The 19,786-nt window shown below is 43.3% G+C and overlaps 1 protein-coding gene across 11 annotated transcripts in view; it reads left to right on the plus strand.

The window, feature by feature from the left end:
- The first annotated feature begins 807 nt into the window (after positions 1 to 807).
- The window catches only part of DEPDC5 (DEP domain containing 5, GATOR1 subcomplex subunit), a 38,674-nt gene continuing 19,695 nt past the window's right edge, over positions 808 to 19,786 (plus strand). For 3 of the 11 annotated variants that reach the window (XM_062504426.1, XM_062504430.1, XM_062504431.1), the window contains exons 1-26: positions 808 to 954; positions 1,676 to 1,763; positions 2,437 to 2,483; positions 2,819 to 2,904; positions 3,693 to 3,776; positions 4,449 to 4,498; positions 5,002 to 5,071; positions 5,392 to 5,470; positions 6,405 to 6,466; positions 6,895 to 6,964; positions 7,389 to 7,461; positions 7,616 to 7,719; positions 8,006 to 8,080; positions 8,250 to 8,384; positions 8,834 to 8,895; positions 8,990 to 9,063; positions 9,585 to 9,654; positions 10,171 to 10,207; positions 10,627 to 10,747; positions 11,781 to 12,004; positions 13,526 to 13,729; positions 14,178 to 14,313; positions 14,664 to 14,761; positions 16,641 to 16,706; positions 18,031 to 18,214; positions 19,271 to 19,431. In XM_062504426.1, the coding sequence (XP_062360410.1) occupies positions 897 to 954; positions 1,676 to 1,763; positions 2,437 to 2,483; positions 2,819 to 2,904; positions 3,693 to 3,776; positions 4,449 to 4,498; positions 5,002 to 5,071; positions 5,392 to 5,470; positions 6,405 to 6,466; positions 6,895 to 6,964; positions 7,389 to 7,461; positions 7,616 to 7,719; positions 8,006 to 8,080; positions 8,250 to 8,384; positions 8,834 to 8,895; positions 8,990 to 9,063; positions 9,585 to 9,654; positions 10,171 to 10,207; positions 10,627 to 10,747; positions 11,781 to 12,004; positions 13,526 to 13,729; positions 14,178 to 14,313; positions 14,664 to 14,761; positions 16,641 to 16,706; positions 18,031 to 18,214; positions 19,271 to 19,431 (2,518 nt within the window). In that variant the 5' untranslated portion in view covers positions 808 to 896. The remainder of the gene's footprint in view (positions 955 to 1,675; positions 1,764 to 2,436; positions 2,484 to 2,818; positions 2,905 to 3,692; positions 3,777 to 4,448; positions 4,499 to 5,001; positions 5,072 to 5,391; positions 5,471 to 6,404; positions 6,467 to 6,894; positions 6,965 to 7,388; positions 7,462 to 7,615; positions 7,720 to 8,005; positions 8,081 to 8,249; positions 8,385 to 8,833; positions 8,896 to 8,989; positions 9,064 to 9,584; positions 9,655 to 10,170; positions 10,208 to 10,626; positions 10,748 to 11,780; positions 12,005 to 13,525; positions 13,730 to 14,177; positions 14,314 to 14,663; positions 14,762 to 16,640; positions 16,707 to 18,030; positions 18,215 to 19,270; positions 19,432 to 19,786) is intronic. The other 8 variants (XM_062504427.1, XM_062504432.1, XM_062504429.1 and 5 more) reach the window with 5 other exon arrangements.

Below are 19,786 nucleotides of genomic sequence, written 5' to 3' on the forward strand. Positions count from 1 at the left end.
CTCCTGCCCTGCACCTGCCCTGCACCTGCCCTGCCCTGCCCTGCCCTGCCCTGCCCTGCCCTGCCGCGGCACGGCCGGCCCCGGTCCCGCTGCGCTGGAGCTGGCTCGGGCCGCGGCGGCTGTGAGCTGCATGGAGCTTTAAAGCGCCCGAGCTCCCTTCTCGCTAGGACTGCGCCTTTCTCCCCGGTGTCCTTGCCCCGGGGCGTGAGCCGCCGCGCTGCTCGCCCTGCGCTCCTGCTCCCCGTGCGGGTAAGGACCCTGGCGGGCCCGTGTACCAGACCGCCCCTCGCCGCTGCTCCGGGCAGGAACTCGGGTCTCCGTGGGCTTCTCTTCCTCTATAAGCGGGCGGCCGAATGGACTCAGCGGTTCCATAGCTGCTTGATGACTGCAGGCACGGTAGCGGGCTGTAACTGCTCGGGTTTGCCTGCTCTCCGCTCGGGCTCTGCTCTTTGTGGCGTCCCCGGTGCGGCTCTGCCGGCTCGCAGCACCAGGCGGCGCTGCTTTCCAGACCCGCATCAGTTCCAGGCTAGACAGTTTGTTTTAACAAGTTTTTGGTATATGTTTTTTTTTTCTTTTCCCATCACGACTCTGTATCTCGGTAATTGACTTTTTACCAAGCACATCTGCAAGCCCAACTCTTTAATCTCTACTTGAAAAGCACACTTTTAGATCCCTCTGTCCTTGTACCTGTAGCTGCCTCGCACTCCGCTCTACTGGGTGCAACTCTGCCGCGCTGTGGTGAAATCGGCCGGGACAACGTGCTGTGTTCACGGGCAGAACATACAAAATGTTTTGCATTTACAAGAGATCTGTGCTTGCTTTCGTTTCTGTGTTAGATATGCAAGATGACTTTGACCGTCTTGGCACGAAGCATCTGAGAGGAACTGGAGCTCAAGATGAGAACCAACAAGGTGTACAAGCTCGTCATACATAAGAAGGGGTTTGGAGGCAGTGGTCAGTATCTCCTTGTTCTTAAGTGTGAGACCAGCAGCCACTTAATTGAAAGCAGTAGTTTTAGTGATCTTTTTAACAAAAGAGTGAAGATGGAACTCCAATGTAACAAGCAGTATTGCCAGCCAGAGTTGGGAAAACTTTCTAATAACAGGATACAGCAAAATAAATTAATGTTTATTGGAAGAGACCAAGATTGTATCTAAAAATAAAATGGCTTATTTTTACTTCCTCCCCTTTTGTTGCAACACTTTTCTCTTAATCTGGTGTCTCAGTCACTCTAATGAGTGACATATATGTCAGTGACTTATGACTGCACATAGATGTGTTTCTGAGCACTAATAACAGTGCCACTGATTGGATTGCTCCCTACTTCTAGATTTTAGAGCACGTTGATAAATCTTGTTGAGATTCTCTCTCAACAAGCTGTCTGCATTCCCACTGGTGTTTGTTGTATGAAAAGTATGGAAGATGATTCTGATTGCCTAAACAAGGCACAGTCTTTTGCTGAACACTTGTTTTGTGAAAGTTCTGTTTTCTGAATTGTTTGTGCCTCCAAGAGTGGCTGATCTGAAGCAGCTGGGTAGAGACCCTGACGTGTAGTGAATAGAAAGCATTTTGCTGATTTGTTCATCTTGGTTTGGTGTATTTATGCATGCTGAGCTGCTGTATGCAAATATGCAGGTGTCTGTGTTCACTGCCCTCATTCATTTATGTCTTGTAGATGATGAACTGGTGGTGAATCCTAAAGTGTTTCTTCAAATCAAGCTGGGAGATGTTGTGGAAATTGCACATCCCAATGATGAATACAGGTGAATTCTCTTTGGTGGTATCAGTGAGGTTGAAGCACTGAAATGATCTGTTCATGGGTAGTGGTTTCTAGAGTGAGAAGCTCTTAGGGCTGATGTAACTTTGCTTCAGGATGTTGCCATGATTTTTTTTCTGCCTGAAGAGAAGTAAAGAGGTTAACTTTACCAAGAGTGCTTCCTTAAAAATTTATGGAATTCTTTTTTGTTTTGTGTTAGTTTGCTGATCTTCCATAGGCCAAGTAACACTTGACTGTAGAATTGACAATGTCTGTATCCTCTTCCTAGATCTGCTGTTACCTAAGGATTATTCTCCTATCCTGCAGTATATCCTAGACAAAATTAAATTTTTGTGGCCTTGTATGAACCTGTTTATCCTTCAGCCTGTATCTGAAAAGCAGCAGTACACTTGTGTGAAGATCTGAGAAGTTCTTGTGTGACCTGATTTCCCATTTGTAGCATCATCTTTGCCTCAAGAGTACCTTGTAATTATGAAGAGTGTGAAGAACAAGACAGAGACAGGTGGAGAGGATGGTGTATGAAGCTTTCTTGAAAATACTAATGTTTCTCTTTAGCTTATCCTCTGGTCCATGTTACTAAACAGTTTTGAGTGTGTCATTTGCCACAGAGACTGTTGGTATCTCAACTTGTCTACCTTTTTTTTTCTTGTCCATGCTAGTCCCCTGCTTCTACAAGTGAAGTCACTTAAGGAAGATTTGCAGAAAGGTAAAACTCTAGACTTACGTACAGTAAAATCATAGGAAGAGTGACATGACTGGGCTGTACCAGTGATTGGCTAATGTGTGTACTTTAACTTCATAAGAAAACCAATGCTTTGTCTGTTTAGCAAGGGAAGGATTAGAATTTTAACAGAAAATGGGCAGTTAATTCTAAATCCGCCTTTGTTTGAGCAATGTGAGTATGATTTAAACCAACTTGGCTTTTTAGCCTGAAATTTGTGTTACATGATAGTCTCACTGTGTTGGTTTTGTGCCTATAAACCACTTGAAGCCTGCTGGGGACATTCACTCCTCTGCTGTCCTCTCCCGTTCTCATGGCAGAAACGATCAGTGTGGATCAGACAGTTGCACAAGTGTTCCGCCTGCGGCCCTACCAGGATGTCCATGTCAATGTTGTTGACCCAAAGGTGTGTGGTTTTGCCACTTGTTTCCATCCATTCCATCACTTGACTCAAATCAGAGCCCTGTGACTTTCCATCTATAGTAGTCTGGGAAAAAAACAGCTTTTTTTTTTTTTTGAAAGTCTGTTGAAAGGCTATTATTTAGTCTTCTTTGTTAAGAAAATGAGCCTTAGACTTTTGAATTATTTGTTGGTTTGTTATATGTTTCTTCTCTCCCTAACATCTCTGCTCTCTTTTTGAACTCTAGAAATGTAGACATTTCACATATTTTTAAATTTCAGAAATTCATGAGAACCAGGCACAGTAAAGAAAAACGGAAAGTGGCCTAGTCAAAAGAAGAGCCATGGTCTGGATTTGCATTACATGATACTACAGAGCCTCTTGTAGAGGGGCATTTCCTGTAAATATCCCAACTATTAAAAGAGCTGCAGTCAGAATTTACATTCTGTACAAGACAAAAATCTGCAGGAAATGAGGCTTCCTTAATGTCATGAACAATGGCAGCAATTTGTCTTAATTCAGCTTCCAAACTGCACTGAGACTTGTAGTACAGATTTAGTTCTTGGGCTTTTTCTGGTCACATTGTGCAATATTTTGCAGTAACAGTAGTTGAGGTACATGCACAACTTTGATATTTATTTGTATGGGCTTTCCCTTTGTCTTGCAGTTTTAGGGATATTGACTTGATTTTGAATGGCCCTTCTTGTAACATTTGGTTATTAAGTGAACAGATTGGTGAGCCCTACTTAAATCAACCAGTAAAATCTAAGCAGTGTTTTTCATCCATTTTCCAGGAGGTGACCTTGGACTTGGTGGAGCTGACATTTAAAGATCAATATATTGGCCGTGGGGATATGTGGCGACTGAAGAAGAGTTTGGTAAGGCCCTGCTGCCCTTGGGCAGTGTGCAGGTCATGAGCCTTGGATTTTACTTGCTGTGAAAGAAAAGAAGTGCTTTACAAAATGCAGAGAACCAAAGACAAAGACAGTGCCAGCAGCTACTGAGGATCTTGTGCTGTTAGTGGCACATCAGAATTGGAGAAATGGATGTAAATGTGTTGTGGAGAAACAAATCCCATCATTTCCTACTCCAGTGCTATAATGCTGATTACTGCCTTGGGCATTGAAAATGCTGTTGAGAGGGGTTTTTTTGCTTATGTTCTGAATTTTAATGATTTACTGCATTTGGAAGGAATTGAATCCAAATGTTTTTCAAGTAGAAGTATGCTGAAGTGTCCCTCTCTGAGAGTACCACTTAATAAGCAGCTATTAGATTATCTTCTGCCTGAATCTCTGAAGTGCAGTCTTCGGCTCCTCTGAGTACAGTAAATTAGGCAAATGATCCCAGTTAGAGTTCAGCTGTGTTAAAAGTGATTTTCTGTTGTCTCTTACAGGGGTTCTGTAGGCTGAGCTATTAGTAGTAACTACACAGAATGGATTTTGTGACTTCTGTCGTAAAAATCATGTTTGAGTGCAGGTGGTTTTTATGCACATTTTTCTTCTCACTCTGAGCCTGCTCTTCTTCTAACATATGTAACTCTTCTTTCCTAGGTCAGCACATGTGCATATGTCACCCAAAAAGTCGAATTTGCAGGTATCAGGTCAGTGCCTTGTCTGCAGGCTTACTGTTACTTATTGCTTTAACTTTATGAGTTTTAAGATCTCCAACTGGAGCTCTTCTCTGAAAAATCCTTCATGTTTCATTGTTCCTTACTCATCTACAGGTTTCTGTCTGCACCATGGGGTAGGGGAAGGCTTCTATCTGATTTGGGGTAAAAGAAACTAATAGTAGGGCAACCAGCTACACTTGTGGCCTCTGATGAAGGCCAAATGATTTTCTTTTTATCTCTCAGAATATTTACTCCCCCTTCCCAACATGTATTAATAGTAAAGAGGGGATTACTTCAGTTGCTTTTGGGGTGACACATGGACAAGGAAATGTGCAGATGCAGAGAGAAATGGCTGTTTGACATATTTTGGGTTAAACATCAGGTTTTAACCAAATAAGTCATCCTTGAGTGCAGATTTTGGTACATCTCTTACTTGCTCAAATACTGCTTCTCTAAGCTTTGTATTCAAATATTCTGCACTTCTTTTCTTCCAGAGCCCAGGCAGGAGAACTGTGGGTAAAAAGTGAGAAAGTCACTTGTGGATACATCAGTGAAGACACCCGGGTAAGAGTTCAGGAAATGGGGAAAGCAGCTTTTCCCTTCCTTTCCTTTCCAAGATTTGTGTAATTCTATCTTGCCTGCAGATTTGTATGGAGCGCTGGAATTGGCTGTATTGTAAGGTGAAGAATAGCAATAAGTTCAGGACAATGAATCATTAAACTTCAGCTCTGCTGTGCTGGCAGCACTAGGAATGACTTGTTAGAGGGGAAGTGCCCTGTGATGCAAGGACCACAGTTGTCTAAGTTGCTGTGTAGTTAACTTCTTCATTTGGGCCTTCTAATGAATGCGCCTGGTTTTAAATAAGGTCTTGCATTCCTTTGCAGGTGGTCTTCCGCTCCACTTCTGCCATGGTTTATATTTTTATCCAGATGAGCTGTGAAATGTGGGATTTTGATATTTATGGTATGTAGGTAACTGACCTGCCTGTGACTGGATGGTAGCAGCTGTCCTTTCTGCCCCTACTAGAAAACTTCCTCTGCTATTTTTTGCTGCCACTACCAGCAAATTAAATATCCTGGCTTTGGCATAAGCAGTGTTCCAGGGTGTGTTGTGGTCTTTGCTTAGGTCTTTCCTTGAAGTGCCCATTTCTGTCCCTGACTGTGCCATCCTTTTCCTGTCTCTGTAGAGCCTGGGTGCCATTACCTCAACCACAAAATCACTGTGAGCGTTGGAAAGGTTTCTATGGATATGGGCATGTTGGGTGATGAAGGCAGGTGCAAGTTTGTGAATCCTGAAGCCAGAAATGTGTGGAAGTCCTGTGCAAAGAGGACCTTGATGTTTTAGATTTTTCTTGACATTGGCTCACTGAGGAAGTGAAACCTGCCTTAGCCCAGCTTGAAGTTGGTAACTTCAGCTGGAAGTATTACAACTTTAGGCATTAAGAATGACTCACTTCTGTGTCATGCTATTTTTTTTCCTGGCTTAATTTTTTAGCAAACCTCTTGCCACTTCCTTTGACCATGTGTTTAGGCATATGGAACTGGGCAACTATTCAAGTCAGATCTGGCAGGGGATCAGTTGTACATTCTATGCCTAAAAGACAGTACAGATGCTTTCCCAGCGTGCTGAAAATGTGTTGGAAAAATGAATTAAAGATCCTTCTGGCAGTAAGAGTCATGTTTACATCCTCTGAAAAAATGATGCTTTTTAATCTTGTCATAAAACAGTCATGCTTTTTAATAATTTTATTATCTTATCTTAGTGATACTGCCCTTTATTATGCACCCAGATGTTTGAATCTTAATAACTATAATTGTTGTAGAATCTTAGGGTTAGATATGCCCCATAGTTGAAGTAACTATTGTTTTCTGATGCTTGGGAGATTTTTGTTTTGCAGGGGATCTGTACTTTGAGAAAGCTGTGAATGGTTTCCTTGCTGACCTCTTCACAAAATGGAAGGTAAATACTTGATTCAGTTCAGTTTTAATTTTTTATTTTTCTGGAATTATTAGGGGCATCTCTCTGAACAGTTACACATCAGAATATCAAATTGCTATGGGTATAAACAAACTGTGTCAGCTGTCTGTTTTCTTAACAAAAATCTTGCTAGCTATGGAGAGGAGCTTCTTTATAGACTAGTGGAGAGTGCTCCTGGTAAATGTGATAAAGCCAAGCAGCACAGAATCTGCAGGACAGACCATTTTGTTATTTCAGAGAGGCAGATGGAGCACTCATGCAGATCCATTAATGCAACAGTCTAGGTTTTGTTAGCTGCCTTTGTTTCTAGGTGTGAGGGAGCAGAGGCTGTTACTCTATGTGTATATACACAACTTTCTACCTAGTGTGACTTTTAAAGTTTTCTTTTTTCATTTGTTTTTCCTGGACAGGAGAAGAACTGCAGCCATGAAGTGACAGTGGTTCTATTTTCAAGAACATTTTATGAAGCAAAATCTATAGGTATGCAAATTCTCTATTTTCATGTTTCCATTTTTAAACCTATCTCATCTCTTGAAAGCTGGTCACAGGCTGACAGGGATTTTTTTCTCTTTTTTTTTTAATTGCCATGTTCAAAGTATTCTCTATCAAGCACAGTAGGTACACAGCCATTGTTATGAAAGTACTGCAGTGAAAACCTTACATAGAGAAATGTTGCAAATTTTTCTCATCATACTCAAGCTGTCATATTGGTTTAAAAGCAGTTTTTATATTGTGTAGGAGGTCTGATACTTCTCCAAGTACTTAGGTTTTTTGTTGGCTTATTGGGGGCTTTTTGGAGTTTTGTGTTTGTTTACTTTAAATGGAAATAACAGCTTCTTGCTGGAAAAGATGAGTCATTTCTACACAAGAGCATGAATAAGATGTGCTTTTCTTTCCATTTCAGATGAGTTTCCTGAAACACATCGTGCATCGATTCGGCAGGATCATGAGGGAAGATTTTATGAAGATTTTTACAAGTATGTTTTCCTCACGGTTCTGTTCACCTCTTGTCCCACAGTGTATGTGCAACCTGATGCACCCTTTTGTGTATTTCTTTATAGTCTGTTCATCCCTTCTCACTTTCCCTCATTGCTTCCTTTCATGGGCCTCATCAGGTTGTGTTTTCCCTAGAGTCGTAGTTCAGAATGAGAGGCGGGAAGAGTGGACCTCCTTGCTTGTGACCATTAAAAAACTTTTCATCCAGTATCCTGTGTTGGTACGACTCGAGCAAGCAGGTACATGAATTCTTCTTTCCCTGCTTTTTTTTTTTTTTTTTTTTTTTTTTTTCCAAGCTTGTTAGTAAACTCTACAGTTTCAGTTGGAGTCTGGTGTCATGCTATTTAGTGTTCTCCTGCCTGGGCAATTTGCCTTGGTCTTTCTGTGGAACTTAACATCAATTTTGCCTGTAATTTTTGAACTAATAGTATTAGCACAGATGTATTTTTTGGGTTTTTTTTTAATTATATAAAGCTAATATAGGGGAATGATGATTTTTTTTCCCCTTTCTGAATACTTTTCCAGAGAGCTTTCCTCCAGGTTACAATTCTACCTCAGCACAAGGCAACTACCTGGAAGCTATAAATCTTTCATTCAATGGTAAGTTACAAGCAATGGGTAAAAATACACAGGGGAAGAGCCATTAAATCAGCTGCCAATAAATGGCTGTGGATTTCTTTACCCTGTGAAGAGGAGGGGAATATTAGGTGGTCGCCTGCCTTGCTCTGAAAAGAAACATTTTGAAAGTTTTGCTGCATTCTGTGTGCAGTGTTTGACAAGCATTACATCAACCGCAACTTCGACCGCACGGGGCAGATGTCGGTGGTGATCACCCCTGGCGTGGGGGTGTTCGAGGTGGATCGGCTCCTCATGATCCTCACCAAGCAGCGCATGATTGACAACGGTAAAGAACTGTGCCTGCAGCCTCTCTGCAGGCAAACGGATCTGGGGAGGGCTGGGAAAAGTATTTACTGTATGCTGTGTGCTCTGGGAGGAAGGGTTTCAGCTGCAAGACTTGTGTCTGCACTTCATATTGAAATGAGCAGACTTTCAGAGTACTTACGGGCCGTTGGTTTCTTTTGTTTGTGATAGGGAACTTCACCTGTCTTTGCAAACCTTTCTCTTAAAGGATAATCTTGCACGAATTGCATTAGTTTAGAAAAATAATTTCTTTTATCCCCACAGGTGCTGTTGGTTTGTAACCATACCATGGGACAGTTATCTACCATTTTCAGTATTATTGCCTCTTATGATGTGAATACATATTGGGTCTTCACTTCAAATTCATGATCTATTTTGTCCTAGCATATCCTACTTGGTCAATAGCTGAACTCTACTGTTGTCTGTTTACAGGGATAGGTGTGGATTTGGTGTGCATGGGAGAGCAACCCTTGCATGCTGTACCACTCTTTAAGGTAAGGCTGCTTTCCCTTCTCTGTTCCTGCTACAAATGTTACTCATTTTGTGACTGGCTGGATACAGTTAGCTGCTTCTCATATACTCTTACAGCTCCATAATCGCTGTGGCCCTGGTGACTCAAGAATGGGTGATGACTACAATATCCCACACTGGATAAATCATAGGTAAGTGAATTCCATCAGCTTTTGCTGAAGTCTTATGCTTTGCTTTACTCTTCATAATCTTGTGAATTCCCTTTCTCCTTTCACTGTTTACCTCGTCTGCTTTCCTTGTGAAGCAAAGGATATATTACATTACTCTGGGCATTAATGCAACCTAAAGAAATGACAGGGCTTTCAAACAGCTGGTGGGAATCACTCTGGTTGTGTAAATAAGAAGGAGCTGTGTAAATGGCACGGTGGAAATGTATGTCTTTCTGTAGAAAGAGAACATGAACTGGGCAATGCAGGTGTTAAGCATATTAGGAAGTGTCCAGGCTGAGGCTGTACAAGTGTCAAAGCCCTGTCTTTATAGACAAAGAGTAGCTTCTCTCAACCATCCCTCAGTGTTTCCCATGCTTCTTTTTATGCACAGAAAGGTATCCCATTTTCTCAGTCCAATAGCTGACTCAGGTTCCTAGTCTGTTTACTGTGTAGCAAACCAACTTTGCTGAGTTCTTAAAGCCACACTACTTTTTTTCTTTCAGTTTCTACACGTCCAAAAGCCAACTCCTGTGTAACAGCTTCACTCCACGGATCAAGCTGGCAGGAAGGAAGGTGGGAATCTTTCTGATTTGTATTTTCTTACTAGCTTGTCCAATACCTCCTCTCAGTCAAGCATCACAAGTATTCTATCAGCTGGAACCAAGTTTCTGTGTTAAAAGACTGTGAAAGCAAAGCTGCAAGGTTTTTTGTAGGGATTGTGAATGAGGGACTAGTTTGTAGGTCTTTTCTTTCTAGATGAAACTGGGTGAAAAACGTTTAAGCCACCATAATAATTAGTTTAATTATGTGACAAAGAACTCTATGGGGAGGAAGAAAGGTGTTGAGAATTGTTGTTCACAAGGTTTGTGACCAGGTATCAGTATTTAGTATTTCTGAAGTTGTCTGGTGGCCTCACTGAGTCTCACAAAGCTAAACTTTGTCTGCTTGGTCACCAGTGGGGATGTTTCCTTAGAACATGATGACTGATTCCCTTCCCTCTGTATTTTCTGTTGCTCTCTCTTTTTTTTTTTTGTTTGTTTTTTTTTTTTTTTTTTTTTGTTTTGTTTTTTTGTTTTTTGGACCCTCCAGCCACTGACGGAGAAAGCAAAAAATAATCGTGATGCCTGTAAGTAATTCTGTTCTGGAATGATCTGTCCCACTGACTCCCATACTAACAAGCAGCTGCAGTAACGCAATGACACTTCAGCACAAGGAAGGGACAATTGTTACAGGAAACCATTGAACCTGTCTTTGAGTATTTCCTGCATCTGTTACTTGGGATGCTAATGTGCATGTGCCAGTTAATTTCTTGGCAATTATTCATGTAGTGTTCAGGATGTATGGGGGAAAGACATTATGGCCTCAGCCAGCCTGGTTCAGAGGCACCAACTTTGGTAACTGAGCTGCTCCAGCTGCGCTGCTCATGACACTTAGGGATTTCTTTTGGGATGGATACTTTCCTTAGGGCTGAGAGGTGGATACTCTGACTTGCAGATCTTGAACATTCTTAAAAGACATTCCAGTGCTGTATGATTTTTATTTCAGCATTAGGAACTCCAAAGGATGCTGAGAATGCCTTGCCTATCCAGGTAGATTACGATGGCTACGATGCCCAGGTGTTCAGGCTGCCAGGCCCAGCCAGAGCCCAGCGCTGTACCACTTTCAGGTGAGAGGCTTGGGAGTGCACTGGTTCTGGAGTAGCCACGTTACGTGTGCTTGATACATAAAATGCTTGGAGAAATACAAGGAGAATTGGCCTTCACATGCTCCCAGTTGAACAAAAAGCTTCATCTGTACCTGATCTTCATGACTGGTTGTCTGGTATTTTACTTCTAAAATAGTATGTGGGGTCTAGGAAAAGGCATAAATATATTTTTCCCTTAAATCTTTAGTTTTGTTTGAAGTGGAATAAAGCTAGTCTTCCTAGCAGGTTTTTCAAGGGGGTTAAGAAAATATTTGCACGTTAAACTTGCACAGAGTTGAAGAAATAGATTGTTTGATGCACTGCTTAGTAATTAGTGAACAGAGTAATGAGGAATCCTCCCTGGAAATGATGCCTATTTGAATGAGAGAAGAAGCAGAAAAGCTGGGTGCAGGTTCTCAACTATTCTATGTCCTTTTGTTGGAGGAGAAAGGCTGATTGTTCTCAGGTCCTCACCAAATTAATTGAATAAACTATAAATTTCAGTGCTTTTCCAGAAATATGGGTTTGACAAGCTTGCTTTGAAGTACCTTTTTTACTTTGCTTCTTTCAGTATTATTGCCTAACTCAGAGCATGTGGACTCACTTGTTAATATGTTAATTTGAGCAGCCTCTAGGAACCCATGCTGAAAGTTTATATAGTTCATAATTCCAAGCAGTTTCCCTATAGCTGCATGTTCCTGGCAGATCTTGTGTCTACCAGGCCACATCTTTACCAGGTTGGTGTGGTGTCTGTAGGATTGCAGAGGGAGGTGAGTAGCCCCTTTCACAGCCCTTGTGCTGGAATTGTTGCAGTGTTCTTGTTGTGTTGTGTGATGCACAGAAGTATAAATTACCCAAGCAGTCAAAAAAAAAAAATAAAACGATGGCTTCTCTGTAATGCTCTTCTTGAGTTCACAGGCTGAGCATCGAGTCTTTTGCATGAGTTGGGCCTGTCCCAGGCCCCTGATAACCTGGGGATTAATCTGTCCTTGCTGTCCCTGGGCATCCCTCTCAGCAGGTCAGCGAGGGAGAGGGAAAGCCGCACGAGGAAGAGCTCCAGCTCCTACGATGTGTCGTGCAGCCCCTCCCTGCAGAGCCGCACGCTGCCCCCAGAGGAGGTGAGGAGCCAGGCTTCTGACGACAGCTCTCTGGGCAAGATCTCCAACATCCTGATGATCCCACGGCCTCACCTGCACCAGTGTGAAGTCAGCAGCTCCTTGGGCTATACCAGCACCAGAGGTCAGCCTGGGGCAGGTGGGAAGGTGCCCTTGGTGGGGAGAGAAGGGAGAAGTTTGTGTTGGCCACTGCCAGGCCAGCACGGTGGAGATGGTGCTTGTATTTACGCTCCTGGCACAGCTTTTCCAAAGCTCCGGCTGCAGCTGGCTGTGCATTCTCCCTTTGTCATCCTTGTCCGATTTCATTGCTTTTTTTTTAATGGCTTGTCCTAAATAGAAGTGTCCTGACACTAATTTGCTCTTTTCCCTTGCCTATTGCCTTCTTTAGTACTTGCCTTTTCTCCTGTGCCTGCCTGCAAGTGTGGACATACACAGGAACATGTATTATCCAGGTCACCTATAATCTGTCAAATGGGAACTGACCTTAGCAGTGAGCCCTGGGGGACCCTGCTTATAACATTTCTCTGTGGGGATTTGTTGTCATTAAGACTCACTTTCTGGATCCTTCCTTTTGACAATGTACTGCTGAGCTGTCTCAGTGTGTTAGCAGTGCTGGTACTCCCCTGTTCTTCCTTTCCAATTTAATTTTGTTCTCAGGCAGTATACAGTATCTTTCACAATCCCAGCTCTTTTCTAGGTAAATTGTATTCCTCCTGCAACCACTTCATCTTCTATAAAATTCTGTCCCTGAGGGCTTTTCATGTTTTTTTCATGCCATGCTGTATGAGACTGCTACCATATTTATTCTGTCACAGGAATTGCAGTTACTGGTGGGGAGCTGCTCTCACACAGTGTACTTGCCATCACATCTACCATTCATGTTTTCCCCTGCTGTTAGTAAATACAACTCTTTTCTTTCTTTGCTATTTCTGTTACCCCTTTAATTTGAAGGATAGTTGTGTGACTCAGCTGAAGGTGCTCAGCAGGGTGAGGATATGTGTGGATTAGAACTGGCAGAGAGAGAAGAGTCCAACAAACTAAGGTTTTTCACATGTTGTATTTGACAATATGGAATGGTGAATGACACCCTTCTCTTTGGGATTGCCACTTGTTGGGCAGAGTAATTGCTACTTATCTGTCTGGTATATTTTCCTCTCTTTCTAAATAACTGCACTTCTGTTCTACACTGAATAGTGACAACTAACTGATATGTCTTCTGGGAGTAGCCCCTGATTTCAGTGCTCAGATCTGAATGTTACAGAAAAGGCATGTGTACAAGGCTCAGCTGTGGCTTCTACTGTGTCTTTGGTACTCTTCATGAAGTTTATGTCAATCTTTTGATTCCTCAAGAATTCTCAAAGAGAATCATCCTGAGTAGTTCTTCATAATTGGTTTAGCAAGTGGTTTCTTTACGGAATCATTTAGAAGTTTACAGTTGGCAGCAGTGCTGTAATGGTGGACAGGATAATGCTTTTTCTTATCTGGGTTCTTGTTTACATTGTAACTTCCCGGCTGGAGAGGAATGGCTTTCAGCTTCTCTGCCTGCTTATTTTTGAGGTTTCCTTATTTCCCCTTACCCACGGCAGTTAATTCTCTGGCTCTGGGCTCCCGCGGGATCTCTCACCGGCTCGGGCGTGTTTTGCAGATTTCCTCGAGAACGTGCTGGAGTCTCAGCAGCGCGACTCCAGCGCTCCGGGCCGGTTCCACGTGGGCAGCGCCGAGTCCCTGCTGCACGTGCGCCCGGGGGGGTTCGCGCCCCAGCGCGCCCTCATCAACCCCTTCGCCCCGTCCCGCATGCCCATGAAGCTGACGTCCAACCGCCGCCGCTGGATGCACACCTTCCCCGTGGGTGAGCCGCCTCGCGGCGCGCCTCCCCGCCCCTGGGATTTGCCCTCGTCCGGGATTAGCGCAGCAGGAGAGCCACCGAGGACTCTGGTGTATTAAAGTGCACAAATGAGTGTAGGGGCCTGAGCGATCCTCTGCAAACGAGCAGCAGCAGGTCCTGAGCGATTGATTCCCTGTTGAAGGGAATTTTAACTACCGTTTGGGTGGATTTTCTGATGCTGAATTGTTCGCGTAATTGTTAAATGCCTTGTAAGCAGGCCCTCCAAAATGTTTTAAAAAATATTTTGCTTCGCTTGCTTCAGAGGAGATGGCAGAGGTTCCAGGCTCTGAATATTTTGTGAACATGCTTACTTAATGTCCATTAGCTCTCGTTGCCTATGCTGTTGGCAAAAGAAGGCTACAAGGAGCTGAGGAGCCAGTGCAGATGTGGTGATCCAATTGTAACTGTGTAGGTCCCTCAGGAGAAGCTATCCAGATCCATCACCAAACCCGGCAGAATATGGCAGAAATGCAGGGCAGTGGGCAGCAGGATTTGACACATTCCTCTGCGGAGCTGCTGGAGCTGGCTTACCATGAGGCAACTGGCAGGTGAGCTATTGCTCAGTCTTGAATGTTGGGTTTATAGAGCGTGAAATCAGGTCTGTAGATAACCAGCTAAGCTTTATTTCTCTCCTGAGGGGACACGAGTAGCTGGTTCTTTGCTGGCCTGCAGAGGCAGTGCTTTGGTTATTGATGGAGACAGGGAACAAACAGCATGGATGGATGTGAATGCTGTCACAGCCTTGTCTGTGCTCCCTTGTGCTGTTCCATCTCTGCCAGCATCGCTGAGGGACGAGGGGCTGGGGCAGAGGGGCTGGGGGCTTGTTGCATTTGCTGACAGCAGGGAACGGCCCGAGTGAGGAAGGTTGTACAAAACAGGCTGCTTTGTTTCTCTGCAGACACGGCAGCTCTCGGCATCCGGGGGACAGCGGCTCCTTCCTGAGCTTCGGTGGGGCGGAGGATTACGGGAATGGGCTGGGGGCTGGCCCCAGAGCAGGTACCGGGCGGGGGGCTGGGAGAGCTGAGGGGGGGCAGGACTCTGGCACACCTGGGGCACAGGCCCTGCAAAGCAGGAGGAATTGAGAATGGGATAACAGTGTTCTGCTAGGGCACTTACTTGGACTTCTTGGTGCATATTAGTTGCTCTGTTGGTTTTAGTTTGGTTTTGTTTAATGTTTCTCTACTTCTCTAGTTGTATTTTATAAAGTTTATTATAGAACTTTGCTCATTGTTTACTGATAATAAGCTCTCAGGCAGTAACTGAGTTCCATAATAACAAAGCAGTGATGTTCAGACACAAAAAATAACTAAATATGCACTGGTGTCCAGAAGCCTTTTTTTTTTTCTTGATGGAATTGCCTTAAGCTGTTATCCTTTAGAGAGAAGACGTGTCTGTACTTCCACTTGGAGATTACCTCTATCTTCTTTAACTGGCCCAGACACCTGAATTAGTGGAAATTCTCAACATTTCTTTTCAGCCCTGTAAATGGAACAACATGCAATTCTGCTGTGTTGTCTGTTTTGTTATGACCGTACCCTATGCTTTTGTGGACATACATTTTAACTTGGCACATGGAAAAAAGTTGAACTTGTGGACTACAGCATTCAAGACTTATGTTCTTTTCTCAAAACCAATTTAAAGATTTTTCTTTTGAGAATAAATTTGCCCTTCTGAGTTACACTGGATTAGGCCAGTTTAGTTTTCCCTTATGCCTTGCAGAGCCACAAAGAAGTTAGCAGACCCAATTTTCTTGTGCCTCATCTTGCATTCACATAGTTACATTAAAAATTATTTTCTGTTGCTTCCTTCTGTGGATTTCATCTGATTACATTTAATTTTCTTGCTTTACATTTTTAGTATTTTCTGGCTTCCAGATAGGCTCAGTTTGTTCTTGCAATTGCTATACTGCATTTCAGCTGGACGCAGTTTGCACATTGTAAATGTAGAGCATGTCCTGACAGTAAACATGCTTCCATTTTACAGAATTTCTTTGTGTCTGTTGACTCTCCCCTATCTAGAGGAGCCACTCTGGGACTGAGAGTTCTCCCTTATAGTTTGAGTCACGTATGAAATTAAGCAGTTAGGGGGCAGTTGTGGTTTTTTTTGAATTTCCAAAAATGCAGTTTCTCCCTGAGATTCTCCTCCGCTGCCTGCAGCATTGTTTGGTGCATCACAGGCTTCAGAGTGAAAAATAACCCCATCTATTTGCCTTGGGGTTCCCTCGGGGGTGTTGTCGCTCTTGCCCCGCAGATGGAGGTGGTGGCTCAGAGAAGTAAATGCTGTTGCAGTTCCCGGTGTGGATGGCAGATGGCAGGAGGAGCTGGTGAAAGGCGAATGCCACTCCGAGCCGGCTCCCCCGCGGGTTATGGCATCATCACATAGCAGATATCCGCCCTTCCTCTTGCAGGGGAACAGCTATGGTGTTGATACCAATTTCCCGGGTAAATCTACCCAAGCTAGTTTTAAACAATAGCTCATTTTAAATGCTTGGAGGCTTACTGAAATTTTGTTAAATGGCTTTAAAGGCAGCAGTTTTTCCTGTCTCCTTATTAGCTCTTTTTCTCTCATGTGCCGTGCCAGCTGTTTATAGGAGCTTATAGCATCTACTTTTCAAGATGTTTCACTATTTTGGGGAGGAGAATTTTGTTTGTGTTTTAGTTAGTGAGCGCTTCTAGTGAGATGTTCAAGTTTGATCCAAGATGTATTTTTTCCTCATTAATTTGCTTAGTGCTTTTTTCTGCTGTGCAGAACCCTGAGATTTTTCATGCAGAGAAATTCTGTATCTTAAAACATCATCATGCTTCTGATTTATTTTTATTTGAAGTTCAAAAGAAGTGCATCACTGCTTAAAATAAAACACATTACTTTCTTGTAGGGGTGAACCTCAAAACTCAGAACAAGGATTCCTTGGAGGATGCTGTCTCTAATTCTCCAGATCCAAGTAAGCAGGAGAAAGGTTTGGAAGAGAGTTGGCATAGGTGGGAAGATGGGGAGGGAAAGGGCATATACAGTTATAGAGGCATCAGGAGGTGGTAGGCAAGAAACTGAGGAGCCTCTTTGGCTTTTGGCAGTGGTTTATTTTGGCCTGCAGTAATTTGCAGGATCTGCCTGTACTGTCTCACTGTGATTGCAGTTCTGTAGCTCTTAAGAACATGTGAAGCTGTTTGTTGTGTTACAGCTGAAATTCTTTCCTTACCAGACACTGTTATGCAAAAAGTTAAAGCTGCTGAACTCGTATCTGCCTCTCTGTATCTGTATGAAAAGTTTGTTTGGTACCAGCTTGTTGAAGTAGAATTAGTACAGTCAGCTTTTGAATTTGGTACCATTCACTGAGAAATATCTGCTTTCACTTCCTAGAGAAACAAGAGTGTCACTGCTTAAGAAAGCATCTTCCTTGTAGCAACCGGTCCTGTGTTAGTTTCTTATGCAGTGTTTCTGCCACTGGTGTTAACACTTCTATAGTAAAATAATTTCTGCCTGTAGGATCTCTGTGACAAGAAGCTAAGCATCAGTAGGTGATACAGATTGTTTGAATTGGGTCAGAATGTAATGCAGTGGTGAGCTGATGATTTGGTATAATCTAGTTAGCTTTTCCTTTCCAATGTCTAGTTTTACATCCCTGTAATCTCAAAACTGCAGCATAACTCTAGGAAAGGGTGTGGGAAAAGATTGCTTTCCAAGTTACTATTTTTCTGGTCTTCCCACCCCTCTGGATATATCTTCTGTTTTTATAACTGTGGAAATATTCCCTATTCTGCTGTTGTACTGTTCCAGAAAGAGGCTGGTCTGTCATTCTTTCTCTCCTCCTCTCCAGCTCCTTCTGCAGTTGTCTAGGATGCAAGACTGGTCTGATTTTCTTGTTCAGACTTGGAATGTTGATCTATTTATTAATAATCAGTAACTGCACCTGACTTGCTGTAATTTTGGAAGAGCAGTGGCTATGTCAGCTCTAGCTTTCAATCAAGAGGAAATTAAATGTATTAACTTTGAATGCCTTTTGCATGATGGGATTGAATCAGCATGTGCACTGCATTGTTTAACAAACTCTGTCTCTCTCTCTCCCTCCCTTCTTCCCATCCTGTTTTCTTTTCCCCTTCCCATTCCACACCCCTTTTTGTCCTTGTTGACTTTATGCCAACTGTTTTTCATTTCTCATCCTTTTTAACTCTCCTCTTCATGCACTTCTTTCATCCTGCTCTGCACCCTGTTTTTCCATGGGTGACCGCACGTGTCCCCCTTGTGTGCCCCATGACACAACGAGGCAGTTCTGACGCTGTCTGCTCCCCCCATAGTGCCAGGCTTCTGTTGTACAGTTGGAGTGGACTGGAAATCCCTCACAACCCCAGCCTGCCTCCCTCTCACCACGGATTACTTCCCCGACCGCCAGAGCCTGCAGAACGATTACACGGAGGGCTGCTACGACCTGCTGCCAGAGGCTGACATTGACAGGTTTGGCCAGCACCTCCTCTCTACAGTCCTGTGCTTAAGGAGCAGGTGATGGAAGAGGATCACTGCAGCCTGTACAAGTGAATGATCATTGCTAATAGAGCAGCAGAATAATTACATTGTTCTTTTTTTTCCCAGTGATAGCTTTGGACCTTTTCTGATGTTCCCACCTGACAGAATGGTGTGCTCCATAGATTTTATGTTAGAAATTGTTTGGATACAATTTTTTATGTCTCTTTTCTGTTGTGTTTTGATCAAAATATTCAACCTCAAGCTATCATCTCTGTTAATCTACTTTGTAGCAAGTGTTTTGGAAGCGAATGCATGTGGACACAGTATTTAAGATGCTTATACTCACTATAAAGGATATTTAGTTTAAAGAATCTGGATGAAAAAGCATTAGTTGGACAAATAGAATTTCTCTGCTTGTCTCGGAGGTCTCTGGTAACTATTCTTTAATAGGGTTAGTTTGGTTTTTTGTTTTACTGAAGCAGTCTCATTATCTTAATCTTTTTTTTAGTCTTTCTATAACTTGTAAGTCATCAAAAGACCTGCTCATGTTGCTGCTTTATGGGAATAAAAAATACCCTGAAGTATTAATCAGGGTGATTGAAATACATAGGAAGTAATGGGATTAATGAAGAAACACCTGAAAGGAATGTCAGTAGGAAGGCCAAGCCCAGAGCAGGAGTTGCACTAACGGGAATGTTCCTCTAATCCTTCCCTGCTCTCCACTTCCCTCTGTGGGAGATGCTGGAGCACTGCTGCCCACTGGCATTCTGAGCTCTCCTGAACATGTACAAACTGCCCTGAGGCTGCCTGCAAAGCACTCAAAAAGTTGTCTTTGGAGAGTTTGTTTCACAACTGCTGCAGGCAAATTTGTTACCAGTTGCCAAAGTGCTTTCAAAGGCAGCAGTAAACGTTGCCAAACAGTTAATCACCCTGTGTCAGAAGGTGCCCCTTTCCCCTGCTGCTCCCACGGGCGGGTGTTCAGAGCAGAGCTAAGAATAGGTGTGTGGTCAGCTTCCTTATTCTAGTCTGCTTAACTTTTGTGTCCAGGAGGGATGAGGAAGGAGTGCAGATGACAGCCCAGCAGGTGTTTGAGGAGTTTATTTGTCAGCGTCTCATGCAAGGCTATCAGATTATTGTGCAATCCAAGCCACAGAAGCCAGCCCCAGCCGTGCCACCCCCTCTCAGCAGCAGTCCCCTCTACAGCAGAGGTGAGTGATCTGGCCTTGACAGGTCAGACTTTTCTCTTTCCTTCTGCCAGTCCCAGAAACCTTGAATTAGGCAAATCCACCAGTTGCTCAACACTTCATGTTGGCTGTTCTTTGGTGGTTATGCCCAGAGAAATTCTAAATGGGTGGTGTATGAATCCCAAGTGGTCTTCTTTGCTTATGGTATTAGCAAATCTTAACTGTAAGAGCAAAAGACTCCTTGTGCAACTGCTCCCTAAAAATGTGGCCTGAAAGATAGATTTTTTTTTTTTTTGTGCTGAGTTCAGAAGGCCACTTCTGGACTCCAGTTCTGGAGTCTCTTCCTATCGGCACAGTTTGTTGTTGAAGTTATTAGTAC

The sequence above is a fragment of the Cinclus cinclus genome, chromosome 17 (assembly GCF_963662255.1).
Source record: "Cinclus cinclus chromosome 17, bCinCin1.1, whole genome shotgun sequence".
Lineage (NCBI taxonomy): Eukaryota > Metazoa > Chordata > Aves > Passeriformes > Cinclidae > Cinclus > Cinclus cinclus.